Source organism: Schistocerca gregaria, chromosome 3 (assembly GCF_023897955.1).
Source record: "Schistocerca gregaria isolate iqSchGreg1 chromosome 3, iqSchGreg1.2, whole genome shotgun sequence".
NCBI classification, from domain to species: domain Eukaryota; kingdom Metazoa; phylum Arthropoda; class Insecta; order Orthoptera; family Acrididae; genus Schistocerca; species Schistocerca gregaria.
This window is the reverse complement of record NC_064922.1, coordinates 463617847-463634010: the sequence shown is the minus strand read 5'-3', so window position 1 is coordinate 463634010 and position 16164 is coordinate 463617847. Positions and strand designations below refer to the sequence as shown.

Here is a 16164-nt window from a genome sequence, read left to right as displayed (position 1 = left end):
ACTGTTCCAAGATATACATCTACATGTGTATCTATACTCTGTGAAGCAATGTGCGGTACATGACAGGCTGTATACCCCACTGTACCAGTTATTAAGGCTTTTCCCCCATTCCATTCATATATGAAGTGGGGATAAAATATTGTTTAAATGCCTCTGTGTGTGCTGTAATTAATCTAATCATGTCCTCGTGATCCCTATGGTAGCGATATGTAGGAATTATTGACAGCTACTGGAAAATTTATCCCTCCACATCCCTGTTACCTTAGACATTTTTGAGAGCTGTATATACTTACTGGTAATATTTTGCTGCCTTTTCATTCTTTTCCACAGTTCATCGTATTGGGAGAACAGGCCGTTCCGGCAAGACAGGAATTGCTACAACATTTATCAATAAAGCTAATGATGAATCTGTGCTTCTTGATCTGAAGCATTTGCTAATTGAAGCAAAGCAAAAAGTTCCACCATTCCTTGCTGCTCTTCAGTCTGAAAATGAGAAATACCTTGAGCTTGGGGGTAAGTACTTGCAATATTTGTAAGGCAGCTTTCATTTCGATGCATCCCACCCGTCCTCATATGTACCCGCCACTGGTACTGTGTGTTTTTGATAAGCAATACAAACAATGAAATTTATTGCACATAGTCATTCAGTATTAATGTTTCTGACAAATTACTAATTATCTAGATCAATATCAGTTGTAAACATGAATAAAAGTTTTTTCTGGTATGAAAGATATCAGTAGGTCATGAATCCTACCAGGAGTCATGAAGGCAAATGAATCTGAACTGATATTAGATCCTTCCTGTTTTCATATTAGCAGGTAGATATTTGATGTTTACTTTTGTAGACAAATTTGAATGCTTCATAATGCTACTTATTTCAGATGAACGTGGCTGCAGCTACTGTGGTGGCCTTGGGCATAGAATCACTGACTGTCCAAAGCTGGAAGCTATCCAGAACAAGCAAGCATCCAATATTGGAAGGAGAGACTATCTTGCAAGCAATGCTGCAGATTATTAGATTATACCACTATACTGTTAAAAGAACTGTTTTTTACTTGTATTTTACAGATTAAGTTAATTAAATGATGTTTCTTCTGTGTTTTGAAAACCCCTGTGAAGTATTTTTTTTGAAAATTACATAGTTATTGAGTAATAATTTTTTTGAAAGTAGTAATGTACCCCACAAGTGCATTTGAATATTTCGTGGGATTCAAAAAAAATAGTTCAAATGGCTCTAAGCACTATGTGACTTAACATCTGAGGTCATCAGTCCCCTAGACTTAGAACTACTTACACCTAACTAACCTAAGGACATCACACACATCCATGCCTGAGGCAGGATTCAAACCTGCGACCGTAGGAGCGTGCGGTTCTGGACTGAAGCACCTAGAACCACTTGGCCACAGCAGCCGGCCCATGGGATTCAACACCTGCTCTAACCGGTGGAAAATGTTCTGTATTTAGATGTTACTTGGCAAATAGAGTTTTTAGCATAAAATAACATGTCTTGTAACAAAAGAAACCGCTTACAAAGACAGCGACAACTCATTTTGGAGTAAGTTTTGTCAGATGAGCCCTTGTGTGATAAAGTGGTAGGACACCACCAGTTAACTGTAATTTGCAAAGCAGTAGCTGAATTTTCTCATCACCTTAGCAAGTGCTGCTGGTCATGGAGGTCCAGTGCAGGCTGTAATTATCATATGGCAGTTTTGACCACCAGGTGCAAATCTGGTGCTGTACAGCATCTCATCGATGTCGCCAGTGCTGATAGTGAACAATTTGTGTAAGTGGTGGCTATTAATAAAATCAGCGTTGTCCTTCTCACTTGTTTGACCTTTCTGCCCGCATCCCTTTCCTAATTCGTTACATACGAACACATTTCTATACATCTTTCTTGTACTCACAGTTCACCTGGTGGCCAAAATTGGAACTACTACTATTTCATATTACAATCTTTATTAAGTGATAATTACAGCCCACATTGGATCTCTGTGAGTAGCTGCACTTTAATTAGAACCACCTCGTACCATTGTACATAATGTGCGGCAATATTTTAAACACTTGTGTTATCACAGGAAGCTGATTAAGATTAAACCTGATGTCTGAATTGAATCAAAGAGAAAACACAAGATTGGTGTAGTTGACAATGAAGCAGGATATCTCTCTGGATTTTTAGAAGAAAGCATGCATAATATACCTTAAGTGATTCTGTAAATCAGCAAAAAATTAGGATCATTGGACAGTAATCTGAACATGACACCTGCTGAAACACTTTTGTATAACTACATTACCTTCCTGGGTACCAACTGCAGATCTGTGAGTGGGAAATAAAGAAATCAATTTTTCTATGTATTTCTTATACAACATACCTCACATGACTTAGGGACTGTAACCACCATTCCAGTGTCACACCTTGCAGGATAGGCCAATAGGCGGAGTCATAAAATGAAGGTGTGGCCTTTTTACAACAAAGAGCATACCAGAAAAAATTCATTTCATATTAACTGTAGCTTTCATTTGGGGTAGGTAGGAGAGACCTGTACCAGAATATTTCACAGATGTCCCGAAGTATGACACACTGTGTGTGTGTGTGTGTGTGTGTGTGTGTGTGTGTGTGTGTGTGTGTGTGTGTGTCGAAAACAGTGAAAGTTTGGTGGCCAGGGTATAAAGCACACTCATCCTGGTGCTCTTCGAACCACGCATGTTCACAAACTGCATTTAGGGGTGGATGTGGTACACAAGGATAGATGCATATTTGTGTTGATCCATTGTGCCTTCCAGAATGATGAGATCATCCAGCAAATGCCACAAAAACATCCTCCAGACCATAACACATGCATGGTGTTTGCTTTGAGATGTTTCATGTCCGACATGCCAACGGTCATGTATCCGTGGAGCATAAAACAAGATTCCTCTGAAAAGGCCACCTGTCACCACTCAATGGGCTTTCAGTAGCAGTATTGGCATGCTAATTCCAGCCTTTTTTGCTAATGAACTGCAGTCAGGGTGCATGAACTAGGCACCTGCTGTGGAGGCCTATAAGCAGCAATGTTCGATCAACAGTCATTGAGGAGGCACTGTGATTAACCCCTTGGTTCATCTTGGCAGTCAGCTGCTCAATAGTTGCATGTCTGTTCACCCATGCACATCAGTGCAGCTGTCACTCACAGCCGTCATTCACCTCTGTCATCTGTGGCCCATGGTGCACTATAGTTGCCTTGGCACCAGTTTCTGATAGCATCATCTTGCCACTCATGATACACTTTAACCACAGGAGCAGGCAAAAGATATACAAACTTAGCCGTTTAGGAAGTGGTTCCACCCTTAGTCCAAGCCAATGATCATGCCGTTCTGGACATCAGATAAATTGCTCCATTTCCACTTTTGACTGGAACGTGTGTGTGTGTCCCTTCCGTTTAAAAAGCCATGAAGTATCAAGGTAATTGTGCATCAACTAGTATATAACCTTCGCAGATTACCCATGCAGTTATGATTGATAACATCTATTATTCTGCAGATGTATGATATATTTAAATGTACACTATCAATAAAACCAAATGATTGTTCCCATTACACTAGGTGACAAAAGCCATGAGATACCTCCTAATATTATGTCAGACCTCCGTTGCCTATTATAGTGCAGCAACTCTATGTGGCATAGTATCAACAAGTCGTTGGAAGTCCCCTGCAGATATATTGAGCCATGCTGCTTCTGCAGCCATCTGTTACTGGGGAAGTGTTGCCGAAGCATGATTTTGTGCGTGAACTGACCTCTCAATTATTTCTCATAAATGTATGATGGGCTTCATGTCAGGAGATCTGGGTGGCCAAATCATTCGTTCGAATTGTCCAGAATGTTCTTCAAACCAATTGTGAACAATTGTGGCCCAGTGACTTGGTGAATTGTCAGCCATACAAATTCCATCAAAGAAGAACATAACCATTTCCAGTAAAATGGGTTCAGATGGATCAGAAGATCCAGTCAATTCCAGGTAAACACAGCCCACAGCATTACAGAGCCACCATCAGCTTGCACAGTGAATTTTTGACCCCATGGCTTTATGCGGTCTGCACCACACTCAAACCTCACCATCTATTCTTACCAACAGAAATTGGGACTCATCTGTCGAGGCCACAGTTTTCCAGTCATTTGGGGTGCAACTGGTATGGGCATGAGCACAGGAAATGTGCTGCAGGCGATGATGTGCTGTTGACAAAGGCACTCGCGTAGGTCATCTGCTGCCATAGCCCATTAACACCAAATTTTGTAACGCTGTCCTAATGGATACATTTGTCATACATCTCTCATTTATTTCTGCAGTTATTTCACGCAGTGTTGCTTATCTATTAGCACTGACAATGGCACTGCTCTTGATCATTAAGTGAAGGCCATCTGCCACTGCATTGTCTGTGATGAGAAGTAATGACTGAATTTCCTGTTCTCAGCACACACTTGTCACTGCAGATCTCTGAATATTGATTTCTGAAATTGAATTCTCCTGTGTCTACTGGCAGCTACCAATCTACGTTCATATTCTGTTAATTCCCACATGCGGCTATAATCATATCGAAAACTTTTCACATGAATCACCTGAGTACAAATGAGGGCTCCATCAATGTGCTTCCCCTTGACACGTGTATGCGATACTACTGCCACCTGTGTATGATATGCACATCACTATTCCATGGCTTGTCACCTCACTGTAGTATTGTAGGATGTATTAGATTAGTTTTCGTTGTAGAAGTCTGTCTAATTGCTTACCCACCTCTGTTCTACCTTCATATACCGCATGTGTAAAATGTATTCTCTAGATATTTCTACTTTGGAGCTTGTTCAGGAGATGATCATAGTGCTAACAAGAACATGCTCTATAGTGCGTAGATGATGATTACTTAATTTACATATGAAGTACAAAAAAATAAAATATTACTTTAAATACAATAAAACCTTTAGTAGTCATCCACTTAAGAAGCACAACAAGTATTTGGACGTAAAAGGTATTTTTTTTCTTTTAATATTTGTGCTAGAATAGTTGTTAACCTGGATTTGAACTTGCTAGCACATACAAAACGTGATATTTAAGAACATGTGGGGATTTACTTCTGTGACAGTAAAAAACAAGCAAAAAGCTTGAAAATTCAAGATATTCACTTTTATTTGGAAAAACCAGCACACAGAACTGAAGAGCATACGTACGTTGTGCCAGACTATGCATGCACTGTTTATTCTCCACAATTACTCTTTGGAATTATTTTATTAATTCTACCAGATTCAGTGTCTCCATTGCTGATATTTGCTGCAGGTCTCTGGAAGTGGTTTTGATAGATTATTTTAAAATATGATTTCTCTTAATAGTGATTTAAGATAACCCTGAAATTTAAAACACATTTACATCAGGAGACTGCTGAATGTTTTAAAGGAACTACATTATAGTATTTGTGGCAATATGCCTAGCACCATTGTCTGAAACCTAGTTTTTCATACTAATGTCCATACATTATGGTTGGGATTACTGAAGATGTGTCAAGGTAATTATTAAATAACATTTGTGATAGAACATATTATATGAGGCATGTTTTTTAAGTAAGTACCATTTTGAAATTAAAAGACGACGTGCTAAGATATCTCAATAATTTTATTTTTACATGAAAGGCTGTGCCTTAATCTACTTTTCTACATAATTTCCGTCAATATTGAGGTACTTGTCATAAAGTTGTACCAGTTTTTGAATACCCTCCTCATAGAAATCTGCCACCTGACTTGTTAACCACTGCATCACCACTGTTTTGACTTTGTCATCGTCTTGAAGACACTGACCATCCAGGTGTTTCTTCAAATGCAGGAACAGATGGTAGCCACTGGGTGCAAGATTGGGGCTGTACGGAGGATGATCTGGAGCTTCCCATCGAAAAGATGTGATAAGATCTATGGTCTGATTTGCCACATGCGGACGGACATTGTCTTGCAGCAAAATGATGTCCTTGCTCAACTTGCCACGTCTTTTGTTCTGAATAGAAGGGCGCAGATTATGCAATGTCTTACAGTAAGCTGCTGCATTGATTGTCTCATTACGAGGCAGAAATTCCACAAGCAATACCTCTTTTCTGTCTCAAAAAACTGTGCACATGATTTTCCGGACAGAAATTGTTTGCTTACACTTCACTTTTCTGGGTGAATCTGAATGCCACCATTCCATGGACTGTTGCTTTGATTCTGGTGTGACATAGGCCACCCATGTTTCATCGCCTGTAACAATTTGGCTTAAGAAATTATCAGCGTAATTGTGGTACCGCTCAAGGAAAGTCAATGCACTGTCTAAACATTTGGTTTTGTACACATCCTTCAACATTTTCGGTACTCAACGTGCACACAGTTTTCGGTAATTCAAGTGCTTGGCCACAGTGCCATACAAAACACTACGAGAAAAATTAAGAAAGTCATCCCGCAAGGAGGAAATCGTAAAGCGTCTGTTTTCTCTCACCTTATTGTCCACTTCCTGTACCAAACTTTCATTAATGACAAAGGACGCCCAATCCGTTGTTCATCATGCACATTTGTGCGGCCATCTTTAAATGCTCTCACCCACTTTCTTACCATTCCATCACTAAAAATGTTTTCTCCATTAACTGCACAGATCTCACGATGAATACTGGTCACTTTTAGGCCTTTAGCACTAAGAAATCTTATAACAGCCTGTACTTCACAGTCGACGGGACTCTCAATTATTGGAGGCATCTTAAACATTCAGTATACAAAATAAACAAGGAAGAATCAGACGGTAATGGCGTCAGTGCATAGACAACAGATGTAGGTGCACAGTGCACATGTGCAGAACCCTGACCACAGCACTGCGCGCGCGGTGTGGCAAAGCGGTACTTACTTTAAAAATACGCTTCGTAGTACAAGCTGGACAAATTATTGTGTTCTTCAGTCTGAAGGCTGGTTTGATTCAGCTCCCCAAGGTAGTCTCTCTTGTTAAAGTGTCTTCCTCTCTATGTCACTGTTGTACCGTACCTCCACCTGAGCCTGATTAACACAAAACCATGGCCATAGTGACTCAGCTATTTCAACAGATAGAAGAATCTTTTAATGCACATACTTATAACCACATTGCTTTCCAGTTTCTAACCACACCAAGGGACAAGTGACAAGCACAGAGACATGGAGCTCACAAATTCAAAAGGTTACTGAACTAATTGAGATTACTTTGCAACAATGAAACTTTTATACTTTGTTGAACATATCATGGATAAGTTCGGCAAGGTATCTGTGTTCAAAAAAATGTGAAATGGACCCCTGATTTTCAGAACATCAGCAGCTGTCCATTGGGTTAATTAGTTTCAAATGGATACAAGGTGCAAGAACTATACAGAGATGAAGCACTCCTGAAATGTGACTAACTACCCCAGTATGACCCAATGTCTTATGTGCCACCAAGACCTGGTACTTAAAATCTACAAATTGCAAGCTGATCTAGCAAGAGTCCATTTCCTCCACTGAATCCAGAAAGCTCCAAAAGACAACAGAATTGACACTTGTGCCTCTGTCCTTGGTTCTGAAGGGAACATGTTGCCTGAAAAGTTAAAGTTATAATTCACACAGGCAGTGGTGAATGGTACATTCGCCCACTGATGAGATGATTTCAGAGCCAATTCTCCAGTCACATCTCCTCTGCTGCACCGCTGAGACCCTCTGTAGGAAGTGCAGAAGGGCTTTGCATGTGAACCAACGTGCAAACAACCTCACATGTTACCTGTTCAAACTAATATCCTCCATGTTCATCAGACGGTCTCATGCTCAAAAAAAGAGAGGGAGATCCAAGAATATAAAACACTAGAACATTACCTTATTTTGAGACCAGAAAGAAGTATGAAAGTCTGCTCGCTGTCAACATGGTTACGAATTTCACAAGTGGTGTTCAGTCTTCTAACTAATATGCCTTCTACCCATGACCATAGAAATCACTCATCAATCAAACCACCTTCTGAAGAAGAGTCCACAAACTACTTCAGTCTGCAAACCTACAGCACCAGCTAGGCATTTATGCTGGTGTATCCAGGAACACTTCAACTGTCTTTCGCACTAACAGAGATGAGAGCACTATCCAAAGTGCCCCCTCTCTACAAGAGCAGAGACATGATCTCAGACAAGTCAGTAGATGAAAGAGCCACAGGCAGTGAGTCACAGAGAGCTTTAAGGCATGAAAATCACACAAACTCTAACCACATATCCCAGGAAACAAAAGAAAAAGCCCGAACCAAAAAAGGTCCAGCAATTCTGACCAAACCGGACTCATCCACCCTCCTTACATACAGAAGAATGCGCAGAAGACACTAGACCAACTAACACTATAGAATCTGCAATCATTCACCCTCACTGCCTTCGCTTCCCCTCTTTTATGTCATTAAAATGGTATTGTAATGGTTGCTACCACAACCTCGTAGAGATTAATCAACTGATGGCCAACTATCCCACAATATGTTGTGAGGGTACAGAATTGGGCTGGATAAAATTTGGGGCCTTGCTCAAACTTCAGAGGTACGAAATTTTCTCTTCCCTCATTGTCTATAAATGAGCCAGCATATGTACATTTAATTTTATTATAATTTTAGTGACAAGTAAAAGGGATTAGTATGTAGGTACTCCTTTGGAAGCATTTAGCACATGGAGTTTGACTACAGAAACATCTACATCACAGCAGGTAAGTGCTGCATGGAGCTACCAGTACCATATGGAAAGCCAAGGAGCACCTCAAAGTACATCACGATGTAGTTCAGTGAAGATGTAAGACAAGAATACTAACAAAAACAATTGTGCGCCTTATTTAAAGCTTTTAGTTTAGTATGAGGTTCGCTACTGCTCAAACCACATCCCTGTACTTAAATATGTAATAAAAGTTAATTGTTATTTTAAAGTGGTAGAAGTTATTTGAGGCAAATAGCAACTGAAGAATAAGAAATCAAGATCAAAATCAAATCACACATTAGAAGTGTTGAAAAGTGAAAGTGCAATATCAGAGTAATGTAATAAAGAAAGGGGTAGTAGTTTGCCTTGGACAATCGTTGGGGAGCTGACTTTGATATATAGACGTGAAGGTTAAAAATGTAAATGTTAATAAAGTTTGTTTTATTTAAAAATCATTCAGAGGCTTAACTTTTCAGCACACCCTTGTACCTTCTGTGAGCATTTGTAGCCATATGATCCACACGCTACACATAGAACCGACAATGTACGTAGTTTAGAAGTAGCACTGGAATAATAATTTTCAATTTAAGCGAGAACATTTGGTGTGGTTGAAATATATTAACAGGTTTTGTTTTTCGATTGCACTATAGTGCAAAGTGCAGACACTAAACTAGCAGTCAACTGTGAATTTAAACAAACTTGAATTTTGACCTCCAAAGGAGTAAGAAAAGGTGCAGGGAAACAAGCCATTTCACATCCAGTCTGCACCTTTGTTCTGTGTTTGTCTTGACATATAGTCATAGGGTTCATCAGTCTCTTCTGGTAGTCTCCTGCCGCCACGTGGTGAGTAGATTTTTTATCTATCCATTTATATTACATCTGATGATCATAATACAACTCGGTGCTGGATCAGGATTAGTTACTTCATCTGTTTCAAAATCAAATACAATGAACGAAATACAACACAAAACTTTTAGTAATGGTTACCATGTAATTACTTGCTGACAGTGTCATAAACGAGGTAGTTCAGACCTGACATCTACCTGCATTTGACACAACTGCAGTTCAAACTGCTCACCACCTATAACTGCCACATTAAAACATTCACAATATAACAACTTCTGAGATTTAGCTAGCACAGAAATGTACAAGTTTCTTTGTTCTAAGATGCTGATCATCAAGTGCACATCTGTTTTGGAAATGCGTTTTTATCCACGTTATCTCCAGAAATTGGGCTTCACTAGATGACTTGCAATACAAGTAATTGAAAATTGAGTACATTTCCAGTATTCATATACAGAAAATAAAGCTACTTCAAACTATTTCTGATGAAATAGTTCCTCTGGATACAATTCACTATGACATAGCATTTACTAGGTAATTTTGAGTTTTTCCAATTTGAGGCGAAGTTCGCATCTACGTTTGCATTTATTGCAAACTTTTTGGGCCCCTACTTATTGAAATGTAAATCCTAATCATTTTAATGTCCACTCCGATCCTGTCAGAATTGCACCTATAAATGTGTTGCAATACAGGAATCGCATTTCTTAGATGATCATGTCCCTGATTTTATCCATTATCACAATCAACGCAGAGATTTTATCTGGAGGCGTATGGACACTAATGCACTCCAAGATGTAGAGAAAACTACTCCTTTTAATAACAGAAAATATGCAATAGCTATCCATATTCAAAGGGGAGGCGGAGGTTGTTATAGGTAGAGGCAAGGATAATTTCGGGAGTGGAGAATGTGTTTTAAGGATAACTTGCAGCCATACAGTTCAGAAAAGCTGATGGGGGGGGGGGGGGGGGGGGGGGAAGGATCCAGATGGCCTGGGTTATGAAGAAGCCATTACAATCAAGCATTTTGAGTTACAGGTTGGTCCACTTTGGTCTTTGCCACAGTTTGGCAGTGGCCATTCATCCTGGTAGACAGCTGGTTGGTAGTCATATCAACATAAAAAGCTGTGCAGTGGTTGCAGCAGAGCTGGTACATGACATGGCTGCTTTCACAGTTGGCTCAGCTTTTGATGGTGTAGGACAAACCTATGACAGGACTGGGATAGGAAGTGCTATGTGGCTGGATTGGACAGGTCTTGCACCTGAACCATCCACAGGGATATGATCCCAGTGGCAAGGGGGTAGGATTAGGAGTGGCGCAGAGATAGGCTAGGATGTTCTGGAGGTTGGGTGGGTGACAGAACAAACTTTAGGAGGGGTGGGAAGGATCTCGCGTAGAATCTCTCTCATTTCAGGGCATAAATGACAGATAATCAAAGCCCTGATGAAGTATGTGGTACAGCTGTTCCAGTTCAAGATGGTACTGGGTGACAAGGGGTCACTCCTTTGTAACTGGTTCTAGGGGTGGTGGGATCTGGAATGGGAAATCTCTTTGTGGACTAGGGGATAATGCCCATCTGTGAGGGCCTATGTGAGACCTTCAGAATAATGAGCAAGGAAGTTCTCATCACTACAGATATGCCGTATCCGGGTGGCCAGGTGATATGGGAAGGATTTTTTGGTGAATAAAGAATGGCAGCTGTTAGAATGTAGGTACCATAGTTTTGGTGGGTTTAATGTGGATACAGGTGTGGATGGAGTCTTCAGAGAGGAGATGGTCGAAGTCCAGGAAGGTGGAATGCTGGGCTGAGAAGTGGCAGGTGCAGCTGATGGGAGAGTAGGTGTTGAGGTTGTGAAGGAATGAGAATAGGGTTTCTTGGCAGTGTAGATCACGAAGATATCATCTATGAACCCAACCAGACTAAGGGTTTGGGATTTTGGGAGACTAGGTGGTTTCCTCTAGATGGTCCATAAACAGGTTGGCATAGCAGGGCGCTATGGGGGTGCCTTTGGCTGTGCTGCAGATTTGTTTGTACACCTTCCCTTCATAGGAGAAGTTGTATATTACCATACAGCTAGTAAGATGTATGAAGAATGAGGCAGTGGGTCTGGAGTGTAAAGGGCGTTGGGAGAGGTAGTGTGCAACAGCAGCGTGAAGGATGGTGGTATATAGGAAAACGGCATCAAAAGTGACGAGTAGAGGTCCAGGAGGTATAGGTGTGGGGGTGGTGAAGAGTCAGTGGGGCCACCAAAACCATCTAAAATAGGGCACCCAGGATTGTTGGGTTTGTGGACTTTACATAGCATGTAGAAGGTGGGTGTGCAGGGTGTCTTTGGGGTAAAGAGGGAAATGGATTCTGGGGAGAGTTTCTAAGGAGTGCCTAAGTCTTTGAGCAGGGTGGATGTCATGTTGGAATTCTGGGATGGGATCATTCTAGCAGAGTTTATAGGTGGAGCAGTCAGACAATTGGCAAAGGTCTTCTGCCAGGTAGGCCCTGTGATTCGTAACATACAGTAGAGGAGCCTTTGCTTGCAGGTAGGGTGATCAAGTGAGGAACTGTTTTGAGGTTGTGTATGGCTGTTCTTTCTTCTGATGAAAAGTTGGTGCATTTAGGATGGGATTTGAGGAAGGATAGTGGCACGCAGTTGGATGGATGTAATTCCTGAAAGAAGGAGACCACAAAGGAGGGAGGGGGGGGGGGGGGGGGAGATAACGATTGGATGGTGTTATGAGCTGGAAAGGGTTCAATGTTGGGATTAGAGGCAAAGAAGTGTTTCAGGGAGAATGAGAGTATGCCTTTGACATATCCAACATGGTTAAACTTGTGTGTAGGGCTGAAGGTGAGGCAGACCTAGTCTGCAAACAGATTTTCCATGCTGTATCCCCAAACACCATCAATTCTCCCACCATCCCTCAGAAACAAATACAAAGGAGCACTCCCTTCATCACCCAATACCAAACCGGAAATGTAAGAACTGAACCACGTTCTTCATCAGAGCCTTATCTATCATCATGCCCTGAAATGTGGGACATCCTTCCCTTACCACAGGAATCATACCCTGTGGAAGAGCCAGATGCAATACCTGTCCAATCCACCCACACTGCACTTCCTATTCCAGTACTGTCACAGGTTTCTCCCACCCCATCAGAGGACAGGCCACCTGTCAAAGCAGCCATGTCGTGTACCAGCTCTGCTGCAACCATTTCACAGATTTTTGTATTTATATGACAAACAACCAGCTGTCTAACAGGATGAATGACCACCGCCAAACTGTGGCCAAGAACAAAGTGGACCGTGCTGTGACATGTATCTAACAATATGCAGCTGAAAAAACCATGCTCAATTTTAATGGCTGCTTCACAACCCGGACCATCTGGATCCTCCCCTCCACCATCAGCTTTTCTGAACTGCGCAGATGAGAGTTATCCTTACACCCAACAGTTTCTGCTCCTCTGTTCTATAACCACCTTCTAATTCACATCCCCTCACCATTATTGTGCCAGCTCTCTGCCAACACACCCACTAGTCTTTTTCCCACTCTCCATTCCCTTCCCTCCCCCCTCCCCTCCTCTGCCACAGCCTCCCCATGCCGCCCAATCCTTGTCCTGCCACCTTCTACAGTAGTTGCTGCTCACTCTACCAGACAGGACTCTTCTCTCCTCCAACCACACTCTGCTATCCCTCCTTCCCTGCTCCACTCATGATTGCTGCTTTCATTCAATGCAACAGTCGCAGTCTGACTAAAGTGGCCAGAGATAGCAGTCATATGTGTGAGGTGTGCATGCTTGTGTGTTATCCTTTCTTTGCTGATCAAGGCTTTGACCGAAAACTTAGGGTCCATCAGTATCTTCGCTGTACCTGCCTGCAACTCAATGTGAAATCTGAACGGTGAGGTGCCAATGTATTTATATCAACCTGCACTTTCCATTGTTCAAAATATATTTAAATGATACAGAGCGAAGGCATGGTCTTTAAGAAAAGTATTTGTGGGCATCAACTACCCCCAGGAATATCTAGAATTTCTCCCAAGTGAGATGATATAACTGACTCTCCAGACATTACAGAAAGTTCTGCAGCCTGCAATTATCACTCTATCTTTATAAATTACCAACACCTAGTGGATCACAGCACTTGATCTTTCCCTACCCCACACCAAGAAACTTACAATACTCCTTTCTTAAGGAATGGAAACTCAAAAGCACTTTAGCGTCTCATCAAGATATGTCCCCAGATTTCAACAAGATACCCAGCTGCTTCAATACCTGAACAGTAGCAGCCAAGGACTATCCTGGAGATTTTGAATCAACTATCGTGAGAGGGAGTTCTCTCCTCCATCTGGATAGGGAATATTGTAGTCCCTATCCTGAAACCTGAAAAATATGCACACAACCTAGATAATTACAGACTATTTGTCTAAGAGCTACTTTAAGTAAATTATTACAGAGAATAGTCTACTGCTGACTGTGGATGCTTAGAATCCAAATGACTACTTTCCAAATTGCAATGCAGCTCCCTGATTCTCTGCCTACCACTGACTAAATTCTGAAAATAGTATTTGCAGTCAGAGATGCCTTTGCACACCACTGACACCTGATTGCCGTAGCCTTTTGATTTAAAGGGCTTATCACATGACACACCAAACATATACAGGTTTGCACCAACGCCCCAAGCGTACAAGTCTGGAACTGCTAACCTTTTCATTAGCCTGTTACATGACACACTTAATGTGTAGTCTGCGCCAGCACTCCAAGGGAACAAATTCGAAACCACGTGCTTGGTTATGTCAGTTACGTCATTGAGTGTGAAAACTGATATTTTTGTAACTCTGCTATTTACTCATATCGGAACTTCTGAGAGGTCTAACTTTGTATGTATTAACCAGTTATTGTTATCTCGTCCAGCTAGAATGAAATCATGTTTTGATTATTCAAAATTATGGAGAACGTGTTCGTTTTATGCTATACTGGTATAAGCAAATGATTGCCTGTGTTCATGTTTCAAAGCATTTTAGACATGACTACACAGTTATCTGCACAGCATTTGTCAAGGCAGTGTCTGCCTTAGGCATTAGGAGAAAGGCAGGGCAACAACAACAACATAATGCCAGATGCAGGAATTGGGTTCGACTCTGGCTGGAAAGAAGGGGTGAAGGCAGGGCATATAACTCTATTTGTTGATTGACTGGTTGGTTTGGAGGGTAAAGGGACTAAACAGCATGGTCATCAGACCCTTTTTCCTCTTTCAAACATGTCTCAGGTTAAAACCATTCCCCAAAAGAATCATGTTCTGATATCGGGAGAAAGAAAAAAGTTGTAAAACTAACTGGCAACCACATTGAAAGAGAAAATGAAAGAATTAAATCAAAAGTGAACTCATTAAGCAAAAGGAAAAAAGCAGTAGAAGGTGTTAAAACAATATATCAAATGGCCTAGGCTGGTTGATCGCAAGGATAAAAAAGGATGAGCCAGCCACTCTGCACTACACTAAAATCTCCAGCCTAAAAGCACAAGGCAGGAGAAAAACAGATGTAAAAGGATAAGCACGAAGTCGAACAGACAGCATCAGAGGGAGCTAAGTAGAGTTACAATTTATGTAGACAAGGCCTTTAAGAAAAGACTACATGCCCATCCTTAGATTGAGTGATAACCCCCCCCCCCCCCCCACCCCAACACTCTCTCGAATAAAACTTAAAACTAGATCAGCCATTGAGTCATTGTAACCTAACACCATAGGTAGGGTGTCTAAAAAGTTGAAAGACAGCCTCAGGGCAGCTAAATTGGGGTAGTCCAACAAAATGTGGATTACCGTCAATCAAGAGCCACAGCATCACTGGTGTGGGTGCAATGGAGGAGGTGACTGTGAGTCAGCCATGTACGGCTGATGGGAGCCGGCAAAGGACAATGGAGTCCCTGTGGATGGCTGGCATGGATGACCTCCACACATCTGTCATGTCCTTTATAGCAAGTAATTTTTGTTGTACTTCAGGCATGTCATTCGGTATTCCAGGTCCTGAAAACTTTACGGCCTAAGATTGATCAGAGATCACTCTGTGATGGACTGATCTCTAGAGCTGGTTTATCAGTAGCGTGTTTGGCCGTCCTGCCAGCAAGTTCATTTCCTGGGATTCTGACATGTCCTAGGGTCCAGACGAAGGCCACTGAATGTCCATAGTTTTCAAGGGCAAAAATAGACTCCTGGATAGTCATTGTCAGGGGATGGCAAGGGAAGCAGTGGCCAAGTTCTTGTAGGCTGCTTGAGGAGTCACTACAGATGACAAAGGACTCACCTGTGCAGGAGCGAATATGCCCAAGAGCACAAGAGGTGGCTACCAACTCTGCAGTGAACAACACTGCAGCCATCCAGCAAGGTGCGCTGTTCAGTACGTCCAGCAAGAGAATAAGCGAAGCTAATGTGAGCATCGAGCCTTCAGTGTAGATTATTTCTGAGCCCTCGAACTCACCGAGAATAGAAAAAAATTGGCAGCGGTTGGCCTCAGGAGGAATTGAGTCTTATGGCCCTTACAACATGTCCAGATGAAGCTGTGGCCGAGGCATGGACCACAGAGGTGTACATGAGTGGACCTGGAGAAATGGTGGTAGAGGAAAAGACTTGAGTTCACTGAAAAGGGACCAGACA

The 16164-nt window shown here is 41.7% G+C and overlaps 1 protein-coding gene across 1 annotated transcript in view; it reads left to right on the top strand.

Annotated features, from left to right (window-relative positions):
• Positions 1–1108, top strand: part of LOC126356294 (ATP-dependent RNA helicase abstrakt) — a 148206-nt gene extending 147098 nt beyond the window's left edge. Inside the window, exons 13-14 of the mRNA XM_050007194.1 lie at positions 331–513; positions 882–1108. Of these exons, the coding sequence (XP_049863151.1) occupies positions 331–513; positions 882–1018 (320 nt within the window). The 3' untranslated portion in view covers positions 1019–1108. The remainder of the gene's footprint in view (positions 1–330; positions 514–881) is intronic.
• Positions 1109–16164: the final 15056 nt, after the last annotated feature.